A 27,830-nucleotide genomic window follows, 5' to 3' on the forward strand; every position below is an offset into this window, starting at 1 on the left:
ATGCACCGTGAAAAGATACCATATCCAATTGCTTGGTTTCTAACTCAAACAAGTGCAGGTGAATTTGAAAGATTTTCCAATACTGAATTTCGCATATCTAAGGGTTTACCACAAAAGTATGCTTGATGATAGCTAGATGAAATTGAACTCTGCTGACCAGAATTTACATCCCAGTTGACATGTAAAAATGCACACGTATCTCCATATTTTATGCCGGAATCCAGGAACATCTGAAGGAGGCTCACTTCAAACATTTTCAAATAAATAAGAATGAGAAAATGTACACTACCAATGTAAAGGAATTAAGATAAAATTGCGAATCAATAGAAAATGGAGAATTAGAAGAATTTGTTGACAAATGATAAAGTTGACGTATCCTGACGAATCTTTTTATATAACCTGGTAATCACGAAACTAAAGATCACATGATTGTCGGATTTTTGTAAAATTTTCAAATGGTTCAAATGGTTGTGGACGTAATGGAAGAAGGTTTCGCTTAACGGGCTTCCGTGTTTAGTAGCAGTGGATCACCAATACCTCCAGGAAGGAACTTAGGTTTATTAACGATAATATAGGAAACAAAAGAAATTGGAAAATCATAATAAGATGTTATCTTTAGTCCTTAAGAATAGATCAAGTTTCTTCGTGAAGGACTCCTGGGAAGTCGCTTGGACTAGTTCAGTCGGCAGTGAATTCCAGCAACTGACAACTCTTAAGCAGTATAAGTTGTGTCTACAGTCCGTTCTGCTATGTTTTATCTCCAATTTCTGGGTTCTGCCCCTTAGGTTTGTATTGGGATTAAGCTTAAGTATATGTTTAAAGGGATGTCTAGAAGTGTTAAGGATACTGTAAGCCATTAGGTCACCTCTAAGACGCCTATACTCTAGTGGGTAAATGTTAAGTGATTAAAGGCGCTCTTCATAAGGTTTGAATTTCAGTCCCAAAACTGATTTCGTGGCTCGCCGTTGGATACGCTCCAGAGTGACCTTATCCTTTTAGAGTTAGGGAGGAAATATTGTGTTTCCGTACCCTAAATGGGGAGGAATAAAACTGTTGAAGATTACGTGGAAAGTTCTTCCGTCAAACTGGTCAAAAATGCGCTTCAGTGTTACCAGTGCACGGTTTGCTAGAAAGGCGTTGTTGTCACAACGTAGGACTTCAACTAGTAGGGTATCAGGACTCCTAAATCTTTTTCGACTCGGGATACCACTAGAGAGGAGTTTCTTATGTTGTAACTGTAGTCTGAGACATGTCGCAGATGGACTGCTCTGTACGCTGAAGTTTTAAAGGTAATTCCGTTATCGTCAGCCCAACTTTGAAGTTGAATCAGATCCTCCTAAAGTGCCTGTATATCCTCTTGGTTGGGTATCTCTCTCTCCAAAGTTTCACGTCACCAGCAAAAAGTAATGTCAGACGATACATGTTGTGGAAGATCATTTGTATAAATCAAGAAGAGAAGAGGTCGTAGTACTGAGTCCTGGGGGACCCCACTAGGACATTGCATAGCCTGAGATAATGTGAAGTTAACCCTCACCTGGCTCAGTGGTTCGGTAGGTTAAGCGTTCGCGCGCGAGACTGAAGGCCCTGGGTTCGAACCCCGCGGGTGGGATAGTGAATGAGAACTGCTGAAGAGTCCCACAACAGGATGAAACGGCCATCCACTGCTTCCAGGTTTGACTGATTGGTCGGTCGACGCGGATGGATCGATCGAAGATGAATGGAATAAGTTTAAGGCTACAGTCAAGTCCGTAACGTCGCCGTTTATCCCATGGTCAGCACGTAAGCTATCACACTACCCTCCATGGATTAATGAAGAAATCCGGAGGCTGTTAAAGCGTAGGAAACATTTCTTGTTGACAGGTCATGCATCATTTAAGCGTGAATACCGAAAATTCCGTAATATCTGTAAGAAAACCATAGCGAAATCCCGTACTCCTTACGAACGACAGTTAGTATATGATAGCCGTACTTGTCCGAAACGATTGTTTTCGTATGTTAAACGGCAAATGAAACGTAGTGATGGTATTACCCCGTTACTGTTACACGAAAATTCAGAATTACTAGCTGAATCAGATCGGGCAAAAGCTAAGACTTTTTCAAACTATTTTAGCGAAGTCTGCTCTACGTTTATTGTAACAAATACTTGTCCCACTCACACCGAGATACCAACCACTGAATCTGTACAGGTGACTGAGGAAACTGTCCTCCCGTTGATAAATAACCTCAAACCTGGTAAGATACCGGGCCCTGACGGGTTACATCCACGGTTGCTGTCATCTCTTGCGGACATTATTTCAAAACCGCTTGCGACACTCTTCAACGTGTCCCTTTCACTCGCTCAACTCCCTAGAGACTGGAAGGACACTATAGTCAGTCCTATATTTAAGGACGGTCAGTGACAGATAGTATCTAACTACCGGCCTGTCAGTCTAACTAGCATAGTCGTTAAGTTACTCGAAAAGATAATTCGGGTTAGGTTGCTAAGCCACATAGATTTACACAATCTGTTAGCTCCTGAGCAACACGGATTTCGTAACAAGCGTTCATGCTTGACTAACTTACTTATTGCGAGAGAGGATTGAACAGCAGCCTTAGATAAAGGCCTGTCTGTCGATGTGATATTCATAGACTTTAGCAAAGCATTTAACAGGGTTTCACACTTAGGTCTTATGCAGAAGCTCACGAGCTTCGGAATAATAGGTACTGTACATGAGTGGATAGGAAACTTCTTATGTGACCGCAAACAGAGAGTGAGGGTCAACGGAACGCCGTCCGACTGGGAGCCAGTCAAAAGTGGTGTACCCCAAGGCACCATCTTAGGCCCTCTGCTCTTCCTTCTCTACGTAAATGAGTTACCGTTGTTGCTTAGGTCGTCGACATTATTGTTTGAGGATGACGTAAAAATCTGGAGAACAATAAAAAGTGGGGTTGATTATCTGGATCTTCAAGCTGACTTGGACGATTTAGTTAGATGGGCTCGAGGTTAGAGGTTAGAAATCAACGATAGGAAGAGTGTGCTAATGCACATCGGTCACGGTAATAGTTACCATTATACTATTGATGGTAAACCTCTTCCATGAGTTCAAGAGAATAAAGATTTAGGAGTAGCAATCAGTCATGACTTAAAAACAACTACGCATCGCAGAGCAGCTGCTGTCTAAGGTTTTCGTGCGTTATGGTCACTTCGCCGAGCGTTCAAGTCTTTTGACGAGGAAATGTTTCGAATTTTATATCCCACCTATGTAAGACCACACTTAGAGTACTGTATTCAAGTGGCTAGCCCATGTCTGGTAAAGAATACTAACTCCCTTGAGCGTGTCTAGCATGTGGGAACAAAATTAGCGAAGAATCTTTCTAAACTCCCTTACGATGAGCGTTTAAAACGCCTAAATCTTTTCCCCTTGTCGTATCGTAGAACACGAGGTGACATTATACAGGCATTTTGTATCTTTAATTGTGATTTGGGTGTTAATATTGATGATGTCACAGGTATTCAGTGTTTGACAACGCTTCTACCAGTAACACCTAATATATTTCGTTCCCACCCAGAGAAATCAAAAGACAGAGTCGAGGAGATCGGAAGAGTATATTTGGCGATGACCAATATATCGGAATTCTCTGATCTAATCTGGCTAGCGATTGCGGTTGATGTTGAGCACGGCGTTACCACACGTGATCTGGTGCGGATGCATGACCGAGCGCCTTCAGCTAGGTGAGTCCACTAAAACATATGGTCAGCATCCAATGTCGAAAACTTAGTGCTATTTATTTTGGGGATTTATTTACCGCTACAATATGTCTTACCTTTTTGCTCCCTCCAGCACTAATAATCTCCGCGGTCATAGCAAGAAGGTTCATAAACCACGATCTAGTAAACTTAAAGTGGGGTCCCGTTTTTCTCATCGAGTAGTCAATCATTGGAACGCCTTACTCGAACAAGTGGTATCAGCCCCATCAGTGAATATTTTCAAGGAGAAACTGGGGCTTCACTGGAAGGCAATCTGTCAGGATTAACACAGGTTCACCAACCTACTATCCTTATTACTGAAGACTGAAAATGTCGATTTTTCAGATATAAAATGAGTCATGAAATTATCTTATCATTTTGTGCTTCCTTCAAGTGTATAAAGAAAATAATGACCACCCTACTTCTATGTAATCCCTTACCCAGACAGAAGTCCACGTGATAATCCTCGTCCTTGAGGGAGTAGCTATTGGACTGAGGGTCAAATTCAATTATGTCCGAAACATAAGGTAACGTGCTCTTCTTCTTCTAGTAGCCATATTCTGTATCAAAATAAAGCGCTTTATATTGCTAGTGGATTACTAGCTGTTTCTTCAGGTTATTCAAGGGTGTTTCACCACTTAAATGACACTTCGAAGAACTTCGCTGTTGATTCCATTCTTCACGATGGCAATGAAAAATCAAATGTAGTCTGATATCTATTGGAAATAGCCAAGTTTCTGCTGTCGATATTATTGAGATTTTGGTTTTGAAGCTGTTGGTTCCGCGTATTCTGGCTTACTGACTGACCATGTATTTGTAATGGTTGCTTCTAAGTAGTGTTTGTTTTCTCGGCTCTCCCCACATTTAAAAAGAAACTCTTTCAAATATTTGGCCAGCTTTTGAAAAGAAAACTTATATTGGCTTCCACTGCGTGATAATCTAGTCCATACCAGGCTGATAGTATCAAGATTCATACGACGGTTCTGTAATGTGTGTTTCTGTTTGACTGCCATTGTTTATGTGTACTCACTATTTCATTGTCGATATGTTCACCATCGTTTTTGTCTGACTTACTTATCCTTCGATCTGTAAAGAAATGATGACTTCTCAGTTTAATGTTCACCAAGTACTTGTGCTCATTATTGGATAAACATTTATGCAGTTTGCTGATTCATAAAAATGAACTATTAGCTTCATAGTATTGATATGTCTTGCATAGATTCTTGAGGCATATTTTCACTGGATGAAACATATTCATTTGGAAATTTACTCATAAACTACTGGTATTTACTTATATAAACACATTGGTGCAGGGATGTAATAAATAGATATGCGCCACATAAATCATTCGATTTGTGCGAGGGATGGGATGCTGCCCGGGTACCCAAGTACCAAAGTAGATGGTTTTCTTAGAGGGCCACGCTCCGAGCCTTTGACCTACAGGTCTAATCCACAAGGCAGTAGGACAACGTAAGGAGTCGCAGTCCCATGGTAACCGGTGACCAACAATTAGTTCATACGCCATTTGTTTCTTTAGGATCCTGGAGCCCATGTTCACCATTGGTTTGGAGTCGGTTTTCCAACTCCCCTAGGTGTGTCCTCCGTATTCACCAACCCGGTTAAATCCCTGGACAGTTTCAGTTTGGAAAGGACATGTTTGATGGCCTGTGTTAGTCTTGGCAATAGTGGTCTCTCAGTTGATCCAACTTTCTTTTGAAAGTGTGGACGGATGGAGCCTCAACCACGTGTTGAGGTAATGAATTCCACTCGTTGATGATTCTATGGGAAAGTCGATAGTCAGCTGACAAGTAATTTGTTCTGGGCTTGTGAACATTTTGGAGTGTCCTTGTAAATTTTCTGTTTTGGAAGACAAGAAAAATGAGGGCATATCAGGTGAAAATTTATCACTAAGCAATTTGAAAACTGTAATCAAGTCGCCTCTAGTTCTACGATATGACAACGGGAATAGGTTTAGCTTGGTCAGTCGAGCCCCCAAATGCCCTGGTATGGCCGAGAGCGGGGTGGGTTCGCCCTCCCTCTCGAAATACTATCATACGGCCACGCGTATACAGCCTCTGCCAGGGAAGTCCTACTCACTGCCTTCTCGTGGCGGGGGTGTTCTTTACGAAAATGAGAGGACGAAAACGAATGTCCGGCGCTTTAACCGGATCCCAAACCAATGGTGCACATGGGCTCCAGTATCCTTCGGGAACAAATGGCGTATGAACCAATTCCTTGGTCACCGGCTACCATGGGACTGCATCTCCTCACGATGCTCCACTGCCTTGTGGGCTAGACTTTTAGGTCAAAGGCTCGGGGTATGGCCCCCTAAGATAACCACCTTCGGTCTATGCACCTGGGCAGTATCACAACCCACACACAAATGATGAACTGCCTATAATTATGGTCAGTCGAGCATCATACGGAAGCTTCGCTATTCCGGGAATCAGCTTAGTTGCTGTTCTCTGAACCTTTTCCAAAAGCTCACTGTCGTTTTTTAAGCAAGGGCTAGCCGCTTGTATACAGTACTCAAGTTTAGGATGTACAAACACTATATACAAAGTCAACAACGTTTTAGCGCCGACATGACTAAAAGCCCTACGTATTGACCATAAGGTTCTAAAACATTTGGCGGCTATCGCACGGCAGTGTGTAGTAGTTTTTAAGTCTTGGCTAACGATGACTCCTAAGTCATTATGTGTCTCGAAAATAGGTAGCTCAGTGTTATTCATCGTGTATGTACCTGTACCTTGATGACCGATATGCATCACAACACACTTGGAAGTATTTATCGGCAACTGCCATGTTTGAGACCATTCAGATAACTTCTTCAGGTCATTTTGAAGTTCTAAGCTATCACTCTTACATCGTATCGTTCTCCATATCTTGACATCGTCAGCATATAGCAAGACTGATGATGATGATAGGAGACAATGAAGGTCATTTACATACAAGAGGATAGCACTGACCCCAAAACTGTACCCTGGGGCACTCCATTAAGCACAGTTTCCCAGCTAGATAACTTTGAGTTTACCTGTGCTCTTTGTTGGCGCCCAACTAGGAAGTGTTTTATACACATCAATAGAATGCCTCCAATTCCGACATTTCTTAGCTTCTATAACTGCAGGTTATGCGGAACTTTGTCAAAAGCTTTGCCGAAATCAATGTAGGCTACGTCTGCAGGTAACTTTTGGTCCTTAAGAGCGCACCAGCTTTCACGAGCGACTAATAAGTTAGTGAGACAAGAATAACCTATTCTGAAACCGTGCTGCTTCTCCGAGAGGATCCGGTTTTCATTGAGGTAATTAAACTGCTTTTTCTTTTCTAATATTTTAACAACCACACTAGTTAGGCTAACGGGTCAGTAACTCTCAGGTTTATGTTTCGTACCTGTTTTGAAGACAAGACTTACTATGGCGTTCTTCTAGTCTTTTGGTAAAAGACCCCGGGTTATGGATAGATTAAAGTATATACTTAAAGGGTTCGCAACGAAGTTAGATAATTCCTTTAGTAGCCTAGGATGCAATTCATCGGGCCCCATGGATTTACCTATGTCAAGCTTCTTTAGCAGACCGAAGACATCGAGTTCTTTGATTGTCACGCTATCTAGTGTATGTGTGGGGGGATTTCTATGCGCTGACGGGAAGGATGCGTCTATGGTATTTACATTGCTGAAGTAGTTTGGGAACACTTGAGCCTTACCAAAGTCATCTTCCACTAATGATGCGGTAGTACTGTCTCTCCATAGTGCAGGAATATTTCCCCTCCTTTTTGTCCTTTGGTTTATATAGGAATACAAGCGTTTAGGACATTCCATGGATTCCTTAACAATTTTTTTCTTCGTACAACTTTCTAGACTTACGGAGGGTCGAGGCACAGGTATTCCGAGCTTTTCGAAACTGAGATTTTGTCCCATCAGTCCCCACTAACCTAAATCTATCACACATTTTTCTTCTCTTACGGAGAAGGATGCGGACTTCCTTACTGAACCGTGGTGGAAAGTTTCTCGGCCCCCTTGGTATAGTCCAAGGGATGTGGGGTGCGGTAACTTCTAAGTATAAATTTTTAAATGCGTCCTATTCGCTTTTCGTTCTCTCGATTTCGTGAAAAAGACGTCCCCCTCCCGCGAAAAGGCGGTGGGTAGGACTCTCTTGGCAGTTGTTATTCACGTGGCCATGTGAGCGCATTTCGAGAGTGAGGGCCGACTCACCACTATCAGCTGTACAAGGGTATTGGGGGGTAAACTACTTGTACATTTATCATAGTGTAATGTAGATCATTTGTTCCCTTCTGATTTTCAATCTCTTTAGCAAATTCAGCACTCTATATTTGATGATCAAATTATACTGAGAAAAATATTAGCTAGGTTACCAGATCACTTGCTTTGTTCTATTTGTCTGTAAGTTCTTGTCGCGCTGCGTTCTAAACTTTTTGCTCGGGGGTTCAGAAGTAATGAACTTGTTCGCCCATGTTCTGATGGTTACGACTCGCCATTTTTTGTGATTTGTCTTCATTTTGCGTGTTTACGGAAAGTTTTGTTTCCTGATCGCTTCTAATATTTCATCTATTTCATCTAACAATTGTCATCTTCCCATTTTCATTCTTTTAAATTTTCGACTTAGATAACCAAATCTATGGCTGAGAACAACGAAACATATTATCTTCACAATGATTGTGTTTCTGAAATCAAGAAAATATTTTCAGATGTCCCCTTGTCAGAGTTGGATGACGATGCACTAGTCAATAATTTGTTGGAACGGTATGCTCCCATATTATTTGAACTTTGCATCCAGATCTGTTTCCGTCTTACAAGTGATCGACCATGCCATGTCCTATTTTGTTGCTGTAAATTTTATCGGCGGATCGGTTGACGAGTCTTATGAGCTTGATGGATGTTGCCAGTTGGCATTGGAAGATCTGTGCTGTGAAGGCGAATATCCTTTCAAACTTACTAAGTCACTTACTTTGCTTTGGTTGTGTAAGCGGTTGTGCAGGACAATGTGCACGGTTTCTCAAACTCTTGTATGTTAGGTGTCTTCTCCAACCATGTTTTTATTTCAGTCATTCCTGTATCATTTGAATTATTTAAAATGCATTTATTTACATCAATACCTGATTGGTGATGAAAGGTCACCCAAACTAAAAAGTGAATTCCAAGATATTATCGACGTGTGTACGTAATTTGGATATCTAATGAGGTCACTTACTAGGTGAGGAATGCGTTGATTCAACCCACACTACTGAGGACGTAATTCAATACTTGATGTTATCATCATATCTGAGTGCTTTTTATTATGAATATGAGGCTTCGAAAACATTCGCTTCAAGATGTGCTCAGTATTTAAATATTGACGTAAAATTTTGTGGTAAACGTATCACTCATATATTTCACAAAATCAACAGGTGTCCTAGGTAAATGTACCAGATTCCAGGAAAAGGAGGTAGCAAATCTCACAGTTAAAGTTAACAGAGTAGTTGAAAGTAAAGACAACAAAACTTCAGGTAACTCCCCATTGCCACAGGTAATTGTATTTTACATTATTATATATTTTCTTAAGATAATTCCTCTTAGTGACGATGTACTTCTCAACAGTGTGGTATTTAGTACAATGGGGGAACAAAGTATTCTCTCTAATACTGAGCAGTCTTTCATTTTATTATTGTGGTAAGGTGGTTTTATAACTTGTATGTAAATCTGGCTAGTGAACTTCATCGTCGTCACTATCCACGAGATGATTTAACAGAACAGCAGTGTTTAGCTTACATCAATACAGTTATCCGGGCTGTTTACCCGGATTCTGAAAATGAAATCAAAAGTAGTTCTTCTTGGCCTATTGCGACAGAAACGTTGTTTAGAAGAAGTTTACTGGAACATAATTCTGTTAGAAAAACTGAGCGTGCATTATCTCAGTTAGAGGTAAGAATTCCATTGTATATTCGACCAGAATGTTTTGATTTACTTATTTTAGGAGTTAAGCTGTCAGTTTAAAAGAACTAGCCCATCGTTTTCTAAGAGATCTCCCAGTAGCTTCTTTCTTTCCAGAATGCCGTCTATTTGGACTCTCCAAGTAAGCACTTAGCTGTATCTACTTCATTTAAATTTTTTTCACGCATACAAAGGCAGCTTGTATAGATTTATAGGAATCAATCTCAAAAGTTTTAAATTGTTTTTATTTAACGAGTTACGACAATAATTAACTAAATTTTTATGCTTGACTGAAAGGATGTATGGGCTAAACTGTAATGATTGTTGAAGTAAGTAATATTAACACTATCACGCTTATGTTTTTATTTGTATACGGCATATGATATTTTAGCTAGTACGTAGTTTGTCTTAGACATGCTTTTATCAACGTGGCTGCAAACGATTTTTTAGCTTAAAAGTATTTACAATCTCTTTTAATATTATTAGCTGTCTCCGCTCTGCAGTCATGCTAGGGTACATTTACTACACACTATTTATTTTATGATTGCATTTTGTACTACAAAACGGCGAGATATGATTTTTCAAGATGTTGAGAGACTTTATTTTCAAGATTTATGTTATATAACTACTTTGATCATTTTGCGTAAATGTTATGTCCAGTCGCTTGTCTTTTTCGTAATTAGCCTTTACATATCCCATTACTTAGGACAAAAATTGTCGTACTGATTAATTAAGTTGGGTTGTTCAAATATCTTGAAACCAATACTTAGACACGACATCGAAAATTATTTGATGGTAGTTTAATACTTTTTGCGTAGTCGTTTTTTGGAATTGCTGAGTTACTTTGACTTTAGATGAAAGAGAAGTTGTAGTTGAACTATAATTGTTTTTCATATATGCCAAATTCATTAAATTATGATTCATAAAAAATGATGTGACTTTATCATGATGGCTTGAGATTCAAACACTTCCTGAGGTATGAAATTCTTACAAAACGGAAGTTTAAGGCTTCATATTGAGTTTTTCAAACTGTTCGTTCATGAAATGATTTACAAAATTGTAGAAAAGCCCAATTTGTTTGTTTTTAACGAATCACTTTATAACAAGTTATATTATTATGTTATTGGTCTATGTATCTACTACATTTTGAATGAACTAGTACTTACCTACTTACGTCTGTTACTCCTCGTAGAGGAGCATAGACTGCCCATCATCATTCTCCATCCAACTCTGTCCTGGCAATCCTTTCCAGTTGCTACTAGTCCTTTTAATATCTGCTTCCAATTCTCGGTGCAGTGTGTTTTTTGTTCTTCTTTCCCGTTTCCTTTCAGGATTCCGAAATAGCGCTTACCTCGTGATTTAGTTTGATTTCCGCAATGTATGTCCTATCCTCTCTCAACGTCTTTTCCTAATTTCCTCTTCAGATGAAAGCTGGTTTGTTCTCTCTCATAGTAGGTTGTTGATGATAGTATCTGACCAACAGAATTTGTGTATCTTGAGTAGACAATCGTTTATAAATACTTGTACACTTTTGATGATGAGTGTAGTAGTTATCCAAGTTTCACTGTCTTGATGTTCTTATTGAGAATTCTGACTTTGATATTGGTTGACAGTCGTTTTGAGTTCCATATCTTGTTCAGCCGTAGGAATGCTGTCCTTGCCTTACCAATCCTCGCCTTCACATCTGTATCTGATTCTCCTTGTTCATGGATGATGCTGTCCAGGTACGTGAAAGTTTCCACCTCTTCCAGAGTTTCTCCATCAAGTGTGATTGGATTGGTATTCTCTGTGTTGTATTTGCAGTGTAGTCCGTAGTATGAATCCCTGATGATATTGAAGATTTTCTCAGATACAACATAGTGTCAAAAAAGTTTCCATGAAGTCCTCCTATCCACACTGTAGAATGCTTTTTCATAATCAATGAAGTCGATGTAAAGTGACGAGTTCCACTCAACTGATTGTTCAACCCGGCCAAACAAACTAGTAGCAGTTATTAGGATGTGGGATATTCCTTAATCCCTTAATTAAATTTCTCTTTTCACCCAGGTTGAGCAAGGTCGACTACTTATGAAAATAGGATGTTACAAAAGTGCTCTGGACATTTTTCTGTTATGGGACAAGTGGTCTGAAATAATCGAATGCTATATCCACCTAAATAAGAGAGAAAAAGTATGTTCTATTTTTTTCACTGAAGGCTTCTGTGTATTACTTATCCGCTTTTTAAGATGATACTATATATTGGATAAGATCACTACCTTTGTGTATATTCTATGTTATAACTCGGTCGGTTATCACAATCAGTGACTTTAAATTATCTCATCACACAGTCAGTCAGTCACAACGTAGAACTTCGTACGTACGTACATCAGTTCGAGTTGCCACACCACATTAGCATAGAGATGCAGTGGTCGATTCAAATCCCGTAGTAGTAGAGGTAGCAAGAGTATAAGCAGTAATCGGGAAAATTAGGGTTTGGAGTTGTTATTCAAGGAGTATAATACAGTGAAATAAATTTGGAAAGAGGAAAAAAGGGACATGAAGAATTCAGAAGATTAGAATTTGGGAGAACACAAAGAGTGGATGCACCTGCGCCATTGCAAACGATTTTGAGCCATGTCGTTCAGGGTCTCTAACCATCGGTTGCTATCATCTCGCGGTCCCCAACCAGGTAGTCTACACCTACCGACATGACTCAGACCACTTGTCAGTGACTTTATGGACTTGTGCCATGTTTTAGTCTGGCCGCCCCTAGCTTTCTTCCAACCTACTCCTATACCACTGAACATAGCACGTCAAGGCAGTCGGTCGTTGGGCATACGTAACACGTGTCCCAGCCATCTCAACTGATGAAGTTTCACTACTTCATCAATTGATTTGCCATCCTTACCTAGTACCCGTTTCCTAACAACTGTGTTACTTACTCGATGGTCCCATGATATACGAGCAATGTTTCGAAGACACCTATGATCGAATACTAGTAACCTACGAATATCCTCTACTCTTACCGGCCATGTTTCACTGCCATAAAGTAGGATGGAACGAACTGCTGCGCAGTAAACACGTTCTTTGGTTGATAGACGGATATCTCGCCTACGCCATAAATGACGCAAGTTGGCAAAAGCTAGTCAAGCCTTCTGTATCCGTGCTGAGATTTCGTCACACACCAGACCACAAGGGCTGATGAGACTTCCAAGATAAGTGAAGCGATCGACACACTCAACTACTTCACTCCCTATCACTAGTTCGGGTGTCGATGTAACCCAATCCTGAAGTAACATTTTGCATTTCGAGGGAGAGAATCGCATCCCGAACATGCTTGCATTGTTACTTAGAGTGGTCAGAAGACTCTGCATTTTGTCTGCGTCTTCGCCAAATAAAACTATGTCATCAGCATATTCTAAGTCAACAAGTGAACCTCCCGGTAGAAGTTCAACCCCTGGAAATTTAGATGAGGAGAGTGTTATCTCTAAAAGTACGTTGACCACAAAGTTGAACAAGAATGGGGAGAATGGGCAGCCCTGACGAACACCACTTGAGGTAACCAATTTTGATGACAGTTCGCCATAAGCTCTCACTCTACCAGTTGTGTTCGAGTAGAGAGCCTTTATAAGGTTAATGTACTTCTTTGGTACTCCTTTCAGTGGCAAACACTGCCATAGAACCTTACGATCAACAGAGTCAAATGCCGCCTTAAGGTCGAGAAATAATCGCGATCATTGCGTAGGCTTCTTTTCAGCTTGTGCTTAAGCTGACTCCGCTCTTCATTATGTTCAGAGCCAGGTGGAATGAGTTTCCGAGCATCTATCAGTTCGATAGATGCTGTTGAGATCCAGTGTTGCTCCCTAACCTTCTGGTTTACCTTACTAGCAGATATCACTGCTGTTTCCACAGCTTTTCGGATATCATTCCATGCTGCATCGGGGTGGGCATCACATACATGGCTGCCTACTGTTTTCCTAGTTCTTCCTGAAATATACTCTTAGCTTGACTATCATTAAGTAGGCTCCTAAGAGGTTTCCTTGCAGCGTCTTTCCTACGTCCAGTAAGACGCAAGCAAATACGCGCTCGCACTAGAGCATGATTTGAATCTAAGCATGTGCTCCAGAATGAGCGACAGTCTTCTATCGAGCCCCTCCATCGGTGGCTGATAGCGATGTGATCTATTTGGGTCCAACGTTGGGACGAATTAGGGGGTCGCCATGTTCAAAGGTGTTTTTACTTATGCTTAAAGTTAGTATTTGCAAGGGATAGGCGGTTATCTGAGCATAGCTGCAACAGACGGTCGCCATTATCTGTTCTTTGAGCCACGATGCTATAAGATCCACCTAGGTGTCTTTCTCTATCGCTTAGTTTACCTACTTGAGCATTAAAGTCACCGGCCACCATTACTACATCCGAGCGCCTAGCTTTTCGGAGAAGGTCGGAGAGCTTTCTGTAAAACTCATCTTTTACGTCATCCGAGCTGCAGTCAGTGGGAGAATAGGCAGAAACGACGAAGAGGCAACGACGAGTGTCCCTATCTTTCCGAGTCTTTACTGTTCCGTTTAGTCGGACAGCGCACAAACGACTGTCTACTGGGATCCAGTCTAAGAGAGCTAGTTCTGCCCTAGGACTCAATGCTAAACCTACGCCGGCGAGGCCACGAGAAGCAGAATCAGGGCTTCCAGATACACGAAGTATGAATCGAGTTGGTTCTTTATCTTGGCATGGTGAGGTCAAATGAATGACGCTACTCGGATCCTGTATACGCGTTTCGGAGATGCAGCACACATCGATGGCGCGGGATTCTAAAGTCCTAGCTAAGGAAGCCTGTTGTCCTATTTGGCACAGTGTTCGGACGTTGAAAGCTCCTACGTGTAGTTTAGAGCGTGGTTTCAGGAGACCAGGAATAACGTTCCGCGTACTCGAATCGTTTGCCCTAGCGGTGCGAGGTGACAAAGAGACGTGAGGAGGGTTAGTCATGGAGATAAGAGAGGTATTAGGAGGTGTAGGAAGGATTTGTATGTGACCAACTTGGTCTCGTGTGCTGTTACGGGTATGAGGGCTGATGTCACCTCCCGGCTGCCCACACCGTGGAAGGGTATTTCTTGAGGAACCTGAAAAGGAAATAGGATTAGTGTTGGTCTTGACGACCTGGGAGCATGATCGCAGAGCCCAAGGGACAACTGCTTGAGGCCGGTCGCGCACGGCCTTTTCGTGGAAGGTCTTTAATGTGTTAGCTCTGTTCTTCAAAGGGCCTTACCGCCGGAGACGGGAATCCGTGAGGTAAGGTGAGGTGTGACATTTTGAGGGTCGATCTTTTCTAACCCCACCCCTCCTTGTGGGAAGGCAGCATCGCTGTAGTTGCTGGTTGTCTGAGGGAAACACCTTACTGCTGTCACATCCCTCTACAGTCAGCAGTACGACTTCGGCCTCAGACCTTGAGTTGTTGCTTTTAGTCTTACCGTTCTCCAATCGACCTGCCTGGCATGGTAGAACATACAGGAACATATGTTCCAGCCAATATAGCTCGGCTGGGTCATCACGATAGGCAAGCCCGACCACCGCGTCAAGGTAGCATCTTCGGTCGGGATCTCATAACACAAGTAGTGACTGTGTCTTAAGATATCGATACCAACGTCGGACTTGATAATTTCAGATAAATTGCTTACTGTGTTGAATGTTAGTGTTAAAAGATTGGTATTTTTTTTATATCCAAATGAGTAGCAGTTCGTGTCACTACTCATTGGGATATCACAAATCTACCATTATTTTACTAATGACTGTGTTTTGTTTCAGAAACATTAGCATTAGTAGTTTACAGCAGACTACATGGAGAATGAATGGTAATTTAATACTGAAATGAACACAAATGAATTCAAAGTATTCTGACTGCAGCTTTTCGTGATTTCTACTTTGTGGAATATTTTAAAACGTGAGCTCATTCAGTCATCAAAAATAAAGCTCAGTTAAAAGTGTTTAACAATATCATCACTCCATAGTAGAATATTGCGTTTATGTATTATTTAAATGTACATATAGTCCAAAATAACGTTTTCCTTCCAAAATTGACTTCCCAAACTATATGCGTTTTGCTCATGAAGTAGGTTAATTTGAGATTTTCTGTATCGGTAAACAAATAGTGCACCTGTATATTAGGATCTTCGATATATATATATATATATATATATATATATATATATATATATATATACGTATTCTTTCAATGGTTGAGTCAGTTTTAGCTAGACAACCATGGAAAACCTGGGAGCACTGGACGGTCGTTTCATCTTATTGTGGGACTCCTCAGCGGCGTTCATCCACGATCCGCTCCGCGAGATTCGGACCCAGGACCTATCAGCCTCTCGCGCGAGAGCGCCGGCTCAGTGGTCTAGTGGTTAAACGCTTTAATTGACTCATGATCTCAACTATTGAAATTACTGCAATATCCACAAAAACCCTTCTCATATTCATATTCGTTGGTTGTAAACGAAATGAACAGACTAAACAAAAATTACGGTTGCTATAAGACTTAAACTATTTAACATCACTTTGTCCTTTTTTATTTCCGGTCATGAATGCTGAAGAGATCTGTAAGACACTCTTTTCAGCCTTGTAGCTCAGTGTCAGGAGTATGAATAAATACATAATCTCTTATGATCTATCATATTATTTTTTTTTATTTAAACACATAAACATTGGTGCAGGGATGCAATAAATAGATATGCGCCACATAAATCATTCGATTTGTGCGAGGGATGGGATGCTGCCCGGGTACCCAAGTACCAAAGTAGATGGTTTTCTTAGAGGGCCACGCTCCGAGCCTTTGACCTACAGGTCTAATCCACAAGGCAGTAGGACAACGTAAGGAGTCGCAGTCCCATGGTAACCGGTGACCAACAATTAGTTCATACGCCATTTGTTTCTTTAGGATCCTGGAGCCCATGTTCACCATTGGTTTGGAGTCGGTTTTCCAACCCCCCTAGGTGTGTCCTCCGTATCCACCAACCCGGTTAAGTCGCCGTACATTCGCTTTTCGTTCTCTCGATTTCGTGAAAAAGACGCCCCCCTCCCGCGAAAAGGCGGTGGGTAGGACTCTCTTGGCAGTTGTTATTCACGTGGCCATGTGAGCGCATTTCGAGAGTGAGGGCCAACTCACCACTATCAGCTGTACAAGGGTATTGGGGGGTAAACTACTTGTACATTTATCATAGTGTAATGTAGATCATTTGTTCCCTTCTGATTTTCAATCTCTTTAGCAAATTCAGCACTCTATATTTGATGATCAAATTATACTGAGAAAAATATTAGCTAGGTTACCAGATCACTTGCTTTGTTCTATTTGTCTGTAAGTTCTTGTCGCGCTGCGTTCTAAACTTTTTGCTCGGGGGTTCAGAAGTAATGAACTTGTTCGCCCATGTTCTGATGGTTACGACTCGCCATTTTTTGTGATTTGTCTTCATTTTGCGTGTTTACGGAAAGTTTTGTTTCCTGATCGCTTCTAATATTTCATCTATTTCATCTAACAATTGTCATCTTCCCATTTTCATTCTTTTAAATTTTCGACTTTTATACTCGAAATCCCCACCCTCAGCCATACTGAGGCATTTGGGAACTATAATTTATCAGGGTTTTCAGTTTTAAAACTAGTGCAACTGAATGGACTAAATATAAATAGTCACTTTGTATAACTTTGTCAGTATTTATGTATGAACATTAAGAATATTATAATACTTCATATAGAAATCATTTGAGAGTGAAATAAATTCATTCCGCAGTAATTATAGTAAAACAATTGATCTTTTGGAATTCCAATGATAGTTTTTACTTCAAACTATACACTTGATTGTTGTCATTAATTTAATAAGTATAAGTGATATAATTTGTTGTTATTTATGGTTGAGTAGAATAATTATTTTGAGGTTAACATTTCAATTACTGCCACAGTATCATTATATGTAACAATTTCTTTCATGAATTGGGAATGTAAAAATATTTCATTGTATTCGAATATAGTTTTGATGAATCCATTCATGTATAGTACTTAAAAAATTGTTCACTTATTGTTTAATGTTTCTATAGTGAAAACGTCAGTTTTTGTCGTAGTGAAGTTTTATCCACATTTTGTTCCATTTAATTGTAATTTCATGAAACATTTTACTTATTATTTGCTCATTATGTATTTTGTTAACATAATCAGGCAGAAGAAGTGATTCTTTCTCGTCTAAATTCTGGAGATGAATCTGCTGAATTATATTGTTCTCTTGGCGATGTGACAAATGATCGACAACATTATTTAAAGGCTTGGGAAGTATCCGGTTGTAAGTCGGCTCGAGCAATGCGCAGCCTAGCTGTTACATATATGTACACAGATAAAGTTTGTTTGGAATTTTCCATACTATCAAATTAATTTCATTAACTTATGTAGGACTATCAAAAGGCAATTGAATGTTTTCAAAAATCACTAGAAATTAACACTATGCAAGTGAGTTCATTATAAACCTATCATTTTTTATTTGTTTACTAACTCATTTTATTAGAATGAATTATCGTAAATTAAATGCTCGTAGTTATTTGTGGTAAAAATTCAAATGTATTGACTTGCTTTGATGTATGGTCAACTACTTGTTCAAACTATTCAAAATTTTAATTATCACTAAGAGGTTGTGAGGATTCTTGAACCTCATTGAAATCATGAACTGATCTACCATAATTGGTTGCCAGTTCAATGGTTTGGTGGTTAGGCCTTCGTGCGCGAGCTTAGCTATCTTGAATTTGGTTTCCGAATGTGGGATCACGGATGCGCACTTCTGAGTAGTAATATATTGGGACGAAACGGCCTTCCCATGCTTATAGGTTCTCAATGGTTGTCCAGCCTAGATCGTTTCATGTCCTTAATCAAAATTTTAATGTTAACTTTACCTTTAGTATCTGGTTGCTTAACTCTTACGATAATCTGTCAATGTATCTCTACGAGTTCATACTTATTTTACATTAATATTTCTCGAAATTCGATAGACACTGAATTCTTCTCACTTAATACCCTTTTCCTCTAAAGAATTTGCTTTGTTTTTACAAAGTTGGTTTTTATTAAGTCTCTGTATTTTAAGTTTCTCTTCCATATCCATCTTCCAGACTGCATTTCTGTTTATATGAAATGACGCAGGATTTTGAATTTTTGGTAATTAATGACTATTATTGCAAACATAGTAATTTTGATTGGAACATATGTGTTTTTGACAGTCAAGACGGAATCAACTAAAAAAACAGTTCACAAGGAAGATCATTCTACTGCATATGCTTATCGTACTAGCCAAATTGTCAGTTTTATTGAACAACAAATTACTTAAATATGTACTAAACTACTAACAGTTTATGAGTAGATCAAATTACTTATACTAAGTAATAAATCACTGAACAGTCGGTTTTGCATTTTACCCCTTTGTAGTTTCCACTATGATCCCCATCCTAGAGAGGCCACACGACTATCCAGTTTCTGTTAGTGAATGTTGAGTTCCTATTTATAACGATATCCGCAAAGACTTTATTCTGAATTCAAATTTTCACATGACCTTTGCTCTTTCCTGGTAGGGCTTTGTCACTTTTAGTTTGCCTATATTCTCAGTCTCAAGATCATGCTTTTGTTACCACATATACGAGGTTACTTACTTTCGTTATGTAATCCTTAAATATCAAGTTTTTTTCTTCGCTGTTGAAAATATTTGTGCATCAATTGTTTGTTTGAGTTCACGTAGATTCTTTAGGTATCAGAATCATCGCAGCTGTTATTGATAGTAACTACAGTAGGTTCAGTCTAAACCCAGTCCTAATCGTTTATCGAGGTTTAACTGTGTTACGTTTGGAGTGATTACGATATCACCCTAACCGGTGTAAAGAACAAAAGTCAACAACACAAACTATTCACTTCGCCCCAACCCTAATTACTAGAGGGCGAAGGTCAGATTCAGCTGAAGAAAATGCATATTCCACAAGCAGCTCGATGCACGAACAAACAAGCACGCGACTGATGCGTATATATACAGTACAAAAATGTCCTTGTAAAACGTCGTAAAATAGTGTAGTAAAAGGGGAGACGAACCAATGACGTTTAAAGTCTTCTCAAATGTGGAGTACAAACGGGAGGTAAAAGTGGTCGCTTTTGGCGCGAAAATGAGAAATTCAAATTGAATTCAAGTTAAATTACAAAAACAAGGCATTTACCAAGTGATCTCTGAAGATCTAGCATCCCCAACAAACTGGAGAAAAAAGATTATTCAAATAAACAAATTTTCAGCAATTTCGCTTGCATATCTTTGTTATAGACATACTTAGGGAAGGAAACTAGTTCACCACTGCCAGTTTGAAAAATGTTTCCTTTTATCAATATTATTTTCTCTACTAATCTGGATATTTTTGATGAAATCATATTACTAATTGAATTACCTAAATATAACCTAATAGTCTAATTTATCATACGAATTTTCATAGGTTAATGTATGGTTTACGTTTGGATGTTGTTGTCTTCAAGCCAAGGATTTTGTAAAAGCTGAAAATGCTTTTCGTTCATGTGTTCGTTTAGATCCAGATGTAAGTTCTACATATTTCTAATTCATCGGATATTGTGTATTATACAATTTATTTAAGGCCATCAACTGACCTAGTAGTTACTTACCTCAATTAACTAAAATTAATCGTATATATGTGAAGATTATTCATTTACGATTTATGCAGTTCTATTTTCTCTACAATAACTCAAACATTTTTGCTTATCGTATTCACTAAATACATTTAATTTCTCAGTATCCTTTTTAAAATAATGATATTTCGCATACATCAACTCGGTCTTAAATAAAGCGGGAAACTAGATACTGTTATGATTATTAGATTAAGATATGTCCGTTAATAAATACTTTTAACAATGTTGCGTGATTGAAATTAAATTTCAATTTAACATGAAAAGATTTTATGGGAATATACCTCTGTAATCAGTTAGCTTTTGTGTGTCACTGCTACAAATTACATTTTATCTTGTAATTTTGTCTGTGTACGTTAGTCTGGTTCAAATTTATTGTGTAAAGTCTAGCGACACTACTCGATTACTTTGAATGGAGTTCTTTTCGAACTTGGTTGAAACTCGAGTATTCTAACCATCAAATCGATGCTTCATATCTAGAAATTTGCTTAGGCTATTTATATAATGGTCTTTGTAGTAAATATAATAAACATGATGATGTTCACCCCAAGGCATCAACACCGGAATCCAGGTATGTCCAGCTGAAGGGTCCTAAATAAGACCGAACGCGCGTTCTGGATAACATTGTTAGCCACTATCCATCTTCGCTTATAATACCAAATACTTAGGCACAAAATATTCAACCCGGATGGTATGATTTACTAATCGGAAAGCACGTTTCTTGTTTAAACAGTAATTGTTTTAATTATCGATAGAGGGGTTACCACTCACTAAGATTGACATACATTTAATTGACGTATCTATTATCTAACTTTATTGCTATTGTTTCAAAACCGCTCCCAAATGCCCTGGTACGACCGAGAGCGAGGAGAGTTCACTCTCACAAATACTTTGTTCTTTCACTGATAGTAAGAAAAGACGAGAATGCCAAGATAATGATTTATTCGATTGTTTGGGTAAAGATCAGGTTGAGAAATTATGCGCAGAATAATGGTGCAAAATAGGTTTCATTACATATTCCTCCATTACATCTCAAGCCCCTACAACACGGCGTTTTCTCTCCACACGGTTCACCAAAGTGTCGCCCGTGACATTGCCCACGGTCACATTTGTACTCATCTTCGCAATCGTCATCTTTCCCGCAATATTCACACACTGTCCTACATTTATCTGAAAGCAAGCAACCAAAATATCACATCATTATGTGATCAAGAGCATTTCTGTTGAGCTAAACAACAACCAGTAAGTGAAAGCATGTTCTTTAATTACTAAGAAATATAAAAGTATGAATCACACAGTCAAAATGCTGTAAGGCGATTTGAGATTACTTACATGGAGGGAAACGATATTTTTTACACTCTCTTTCAAATGATTTGGTGGAGAGAGCTAGCAATAGAATGGCCGAGCACAAAAACAGTATATTCATGCTGCTTTGAGTTCCACTGTTTTATGTCTCGGACCTTGTGTTTATATACCACTGAACAGACGACAAACCATTTATGAGAGTCACGTTCGTCAACTACTCGTCATCACATGGTTTTCCGGTAACCTGATAAAGTGTATATGCCTCGTGTTTCCAGCCATGTGCGAAGTCAGTACACATTTAATGAGATTAGTCAGCTTTGAAGATTAAGGAGAATTTCACAACTTAAAAAATTCAGAAGTAAAGACTTTAGTAGAACAGCATGAACTAGCCTTGTTAAATTAGGTGGTCGTCAGTTATTAACAACAAATAATATTTCAAAGAACAGAAGTGGCCCATTGAGCCACTGAAGACAAATGAAGGATGATTAACTCGAGAGATATTTCTTTTGAACTCTCTCATTTAACTTGGCTGCATAGTTCTTAAAATGAAATTACAGGCGGAGTTGAACGTCAACGCTAACATGAATCAAGGTGAATATGCTTCAGAGTGGTAGGGAAATGAAGAAACTATCACTTGCATTAATTTTAGTTTCCGTTTTTATGACCAAAAGCCATACCATTATAGTGACATAGTAGCATCTTGACTTTAGAGAGATGGGATGAGGAATTTCGTTTCTGGAATGCTCCAGTTGTATTGTTAACATTTAAAGTTCATTATTATATATGACCTTATCGTTAACCAGTTAGGAGTGTTATTTGAATGTTGACGAACTTTAGATTCCTATCTTACCGTAAACACCGTGTAGTTATCCAGCGACCCGAACCCCTCAAATGCCCTGATACGGCCGAAATGCTCTCACATGGCCACGCGTATATAAGCTCTGCCAGGGAAGTCCTGATCACTGCCTTCTCGTGGCCGGGTTGTTTTTTCACGAAATTGTGAGAGTGAGAAGCGAAACTCCGACGCTTTAACTGGTTTGGTGGACACGTGGGGTCCGCCTAGGGGAGTTGGGAAACCCTGATTCCAAACCAATGGTGCACATGGGCTCCAGTATCCTGAGGGAACAAATAGTGTATGAACCAATCGTTGGTCAGCGGCTACCATGGGACTGCATCTCCTGACGTTGCTCCACTGCCTTGTGGGTCAGATCTTTAGGTTGAAGGTTCCGGATGTGGTCTTCTAAGAAAACCACCTTCTTCGGTTTGAGCACCTGGGCAGTATCACCGCTCTCGCACAAATCATATGAGATTCATGTGGCTCATATGTAGTTGATACCTCCTTGTACCACTATCTATGTGTTCAAATAATAATAATAATAATAATAATAATAATAATAATAATAATATAGTTTCAAAACTGGCCACTATCAGATAAAATTTTGGATGTGTTTTTGTAGTGTATCAAAGTGTTTGTACGTAAAGGGCAACACAAATTACGTTTGATTACTTTGATTCAGAAAATAAACACTAGAAATCGGCGTAGTTCAGGTAATAATAACGCTATCTTTTTGTTAAAATAGTTGATAAAAACTTGCATTTTACTTGTGAATAGTTGTTGACAAGTGTTGCTTTTGTGATTTCAGAATTTTGAAGCCTGGAATAATTGTGCGACTGCTGTCCTGATTCAAGGAAAAAAGTACGTCTTACGTTTTAGATAATGTTCATTATACTCCTCGACTATTAAAGCGCCCTGTGTAAATTTGGTATAGTATTCAGTTTTATGGTTTCTGTGTTTTCTGATTTCATTACAAAATGTAACATCACTTCTAATATCATTTCTAGTCATGTATCCTGTATAAAGGTTTGATTGTATATGTAATCGTTTCTGTTACATAATAAAAAAACTATTAAAGAGTTCCTTGTAGAATGAGTAACATTTTATGTCCTGTAATGTGTCGTGCGCTTTTGAAGCTTGTTAATGAATACCACCCATTTCACAAACTACGCATATATTGATTACAACATTTTTGCATTTCTTCATAGGAATATAGCATTAAAACTAATGAAAGAAGCTTGTAAATATAGTTACGAAAACTGGCGCATTTGGGAAAATATTCTGTTGGTGAGTTTATTGATTTTCGGTTCTAATTATATTTATTGTTGTTTTATACTACTTTTCAACCTTTACTGATAAATCTTAGTATTTAATAATTGCTTTCATTAAATAGATTCAACTATTTGAGTATTTTCAGTATGGGGTTGTAGAGATTGTTGAATTTCATTTAAATCATGAACCAATCTAACTTGGATCACCAATGATAATCCGGATGCACTGGACGGCCGTTTCGTCCCAATATGGGGTTCCTCAGCACTGCGCGTCCGTGACCCATTACATGAAGACTGAACCCAGAATCTTCCTTCTCACGCGCGAAATTTTGATCTTTAGACCGTCGACTTAGCATCCAGCGGTGTTAATGTCTAACTTCAATCAATACACGACCATCTTCCATTGTCTTTGGTGGTTAACTGCTCACACCCGACATGATTTAGCTCGATTGTTCACGGCTTCTCACTGGGACTCCCCCTCGAAGCTGATTACTAGTGCGCACATGATAATTTTCATTATGGGGTTTTGGACATTGTTGAGTCTCATTGAAATCATAAACCGATCCAAGTTGGTTGGTTGCCAGTTCAGTGGTCTGGCGGTTAGGCCTTCGTGCGCGAGCTTAGCTATCTTGAATTTGATTTCCGAGTGTGGGATCACGGATGCGCACTTCTGAGTAGTAATATATTGGGACGAAACGGCCTTCCCATGCTTATAGGTTCTCAATGGTTGTCCAGCTTAGATCATCTAATGATTTCAATGATGTTCGTGTTGTAATCGGTTAATTAGTTTGATTTATTTAAGAAACGTGTACTTATATATTACGAAATGCAGTATCAACCTGTTTATATTGATTGATTCCAAGAGACTTTGAATTACTGATTCCACAAACTACCTAATTGTATATGGAAAACAAAATAAAGAAAGCTTATCGTATTAATTTCGTGTTAAATATTTGACTTTTAATTGTACATATATGTGTCCATTGGGACAGTTAGTCTACTCCTAATACCTTTTTCAGTTGCATGGGATGGTTGAGGGTAGTATATATTGTTTGTTTTTGGTGCTGGTTGTGCAAGAATGTTAAATTGGCTACTACTTCAGACTTGAATACAACATTGTTTCATCTATTTTCTCTTGCTTATTTGTTGAATATATAATCGTGTCGTTACCAATTTTGTTATATAATGATTGTATATTTCTTGTTCCAATTAAATTCGTTAAAGATTAGTGCTGATGTAAAAGCATTTCATGAAACTATGCATGCCTATCATCGCCTATTAGATTTACAAGGAAAGTATGCGAATCCACAAGTTCTTAGTGTTATGGTTAAAGGTGTTGTTTTAAATGAAATGGATTCTACAGGAAACCCTGTAAGTAATTTACGTACCAGGCTGCTTGAATTGTTTGGTCGAGTTACAGCATCTGTAAGTTTCACACTTAGTTATGTTAGCTCAATGTATAATTTGAGCGTATGATAATATAATACATGTTCCATTTACTGTAAATCTTGTGATAATTAATTAATCATTTGATAATACATTAAGAGATTTAAGATTTTCTGAGAGTTGTGTCATTTTCTACAGTTTTCTCACAGTGAAAATACCGGGAACTGTCCCTAATAGAATGAAATGAGATGGTTACATAAAAGCAGTGTTATGAAATATTATTTTCACCATAAATGTTATAACTATAAACTTTCTGTCGTGTTAGTTTTATAAAAACTAGTAGTACTACCTAGTTGTCCAAACTCTAAGTATGTAAAGAATCTTTCGAATCTTCAACCTGGTGACCAAAAGTCAAATGCTTTGACTGTCGGAAAATTCGACTAAAATTGCCTTGAGTTGGTGTTATTCAATTAACGATGTTCGAAATTTCAAATGACGCGATAAAACTTATTTATAGTCACCACTACAAAAAATTATGGTAAATACTTATGCAATTTTCATCATAGTCATGCAAATTCTGTTGTTATTTCTTTATTCAAAAATTGTTTTATTAACCACTAGACTCCTAACGATGCTGTTATATGGAATGAATATGCACATCTTCTGGTTGATGAACTTCCTCAAATGACTTATACTACGTATCAACGTGTAAGTTAGATTGATTTTCTAGAACATTTACCCTTGTTTAATATGATGATATACATTTTTTAGGCTGACTATCGAAATTTGAATTTCCACCCAAATTGTACAAACTGTCACTCGTTTGGTAATAATGTAAGACACTTTTTTTAGATCGTTGCTTACTTTTGAGTCAAATCATTTGTCTTTGCGAAATTAAAGGTGTTGATTATGAACAACACAAATGGATGGTAGATACTGTATTAGGAATTAATTCGTATGATTTTTGTTACAACACACTAAAGAATGTAGTAATACTACTTCATAACAAAGGCTTAATTATAGTGAAGTTGGACTGTGGCTAATGATAAAACTCATGATATCTTTTTCTTCCTATTTGGGACTTATCAGCTGGAATATACATGAATCTATTAATGTTCACACAGATTTCAATCTTTTACTATGCGTTTCAAATTCCAACTACCTAGTCTGTATGGGATGAAACCCTCATCTTGAATACCACTGGTGTCCACAGTCCAACTTCACTTTAACTTGTACTTAAAGACAATTCACTCACAATGCACATATGCCAATAGAGTCCAATCGTTAGTATCATCGACAGAAAATCCCAAAATCATACATAGTTAGTTTAAAATTATAGAGCATCATTGTTTTTATTTACCCAAACCTTTAAAAATTCTCAGTGACTGAAATCTTTCTGCCATAGATGAATGATCACAGTGACTACCTAGACCTTTAGTGATTTTTATTTTTGATTCTTATAAGTTATCAGTATTTTCTCTTATTCCTAGGATTCTAGAATAAAGCAAAATATGACATTATCAATGAAGTATTTTAAGTAAACATATGCTGATACGATATTAAGTTTAACTGATCACTCATGTTGTAAGACGACTAAAGTAATAATGAACTTTTACATTGTAATTAGATTTTCTTTTTTTAATGCATTACTAGGCTGTCCACTGTCTTCAAGCAGCTCATCGTTGTCGTATACAACCGAGTGAAGGACCATGGGAACAATCAACAAAGAAATGTGAAGCTATTATTGATGGTTTAAAAGCTTTACTTGATTTATTAAATAATCCTCCGAAATCGAAAAATGATAATAAATCTAACGAAGAAGATCAACTTAATACCTTCATTCAACCAACCTTGGCCACTCTTCGAATAAGCCTAAAATCTGTAATTTCTAAATTGAAGGTAAGCTTTTTTCAGCCTATATTACATAATACAGTCTATAGTATTGACTTATTGCCTACCGGTGTTTTATAAATTGCGAATTAATTTTATTCATACAGCTTTAATATGTATATGTGCATAATAAGTATTTACTTCTTTCCATAATATTCCACAAGTTTTTAAGCCTTCACTTTCATGAACTCCTAGTTCATCTGCGTTTTGCTCTTAGTCATACTTTATGCCATTCATTCTGTGTTACTTCAATTAGAATTAAAAAATACCTCCGGACCTCATTAACAGTAAAGCTTTTAGAATAGTGACATTTGTTTGTGGTTATTTCGTTACATTTCTATTTCTGCTAATGTCAATTTTAATTGTGGTTTGTAAATTCATCTCTATAAATTGAATCCTTACAGTCTATTGCTTTAATTATTTCTAGATTGCTGAAGAATCTATTCTTTCCACCGATGTTCAAGATATGATTCGTTCCTCACTTAAAGATTTAAATGAATTATTAATTGATGTTGAAAAAAAATTAAACTAAACTCTTACATTGTATATGCTTTTTTATCGACTATCGTAATATGAATAAAAGTTTGAATTCAACTGTGATTCTTTTGATTTACTAAGTTCTATGTGTATATGACTTCATAATTGCGTGGGTTTGTACATGTAGTTCTGTTGTTTGCAATGTCTGTCTAGAATTATAAATTCCCTTAATATCCTGTGGTTTCATTTATATTGTTTCTGTTAGCCTCGTGATAGTTTAAAAACTACATTAGATTTTCTTGCTGATACACTAAATGCGTCAACACGTGAATTAAGGATAG

At 38.2% G+C, this 27,830-nt stretch overlaps 1 protein-coding gene across 3 annotated transcripts; it reads left to right on the plus strand.

Annotated features, from left to right (window-relative positions):
- On the plus strand, positions 1-27,599 carry TTC27_1 (Tetratricopeptide repeat domain 27; the record flags this gene model as incomplete). Of its 3 annotated transcripts, none has more annotated exons than XM_051218477.1 (20): positions 1-116; positions 4,212-4,254; positions 8,350-8,486; positions 8,521-8,749; positions 8,789-8,900; positions 8,938-9,093; positions 9,131-9,249; positions 9,286-9,392; positions 9,431-9,644; positions 9,697-9,795; positions 11,700-11,822; positions 17,833-18,009; positions 18,061-18,117; positions 20,121-20,219; positions 23,274-23,326; positions 23,674-23,752; positions 24,961-25,161; positions 25,744-25,830; positions 26,776-27,021; positions 27,440-27,599. In XM_051218477.1, 20 exons carry the CDS (start codon positions 1-3, stop codon positions 27,542-27,544), a joined length of 2,559 nt encoding a protein of 852 aa, XP_051074033.1. In that variant the 3' UTR covers positions 27,545-27,599. The 3 variants fall into 3 exon arrangements, with proteins under 3 accessions (XP_051074033.1, XP_051074034.1, XP_051074035.1); XM_051218478.1 differs by having other exon boundaries at positions 24,961-25,107; XM_051218476.1 differs by lacking the exon at positions 11,700-11,822.
- Positions 27,600-27,830: the final 231 nt, after the last annotated feature.

Source organism: Schistosoma haematobium, chromosome 1 (assembly GCF_000699445.3).
Source record: "Schistosoma haematobium chromosome 1, whole genome shotgun sequence".
Lineage (NCBI taxonomy): Eukaryota > Metazoa > Platyhelminthes > Trematoda > Strigeidida > Schistosomatidae > Schistosoma > Schistosoma haematobium.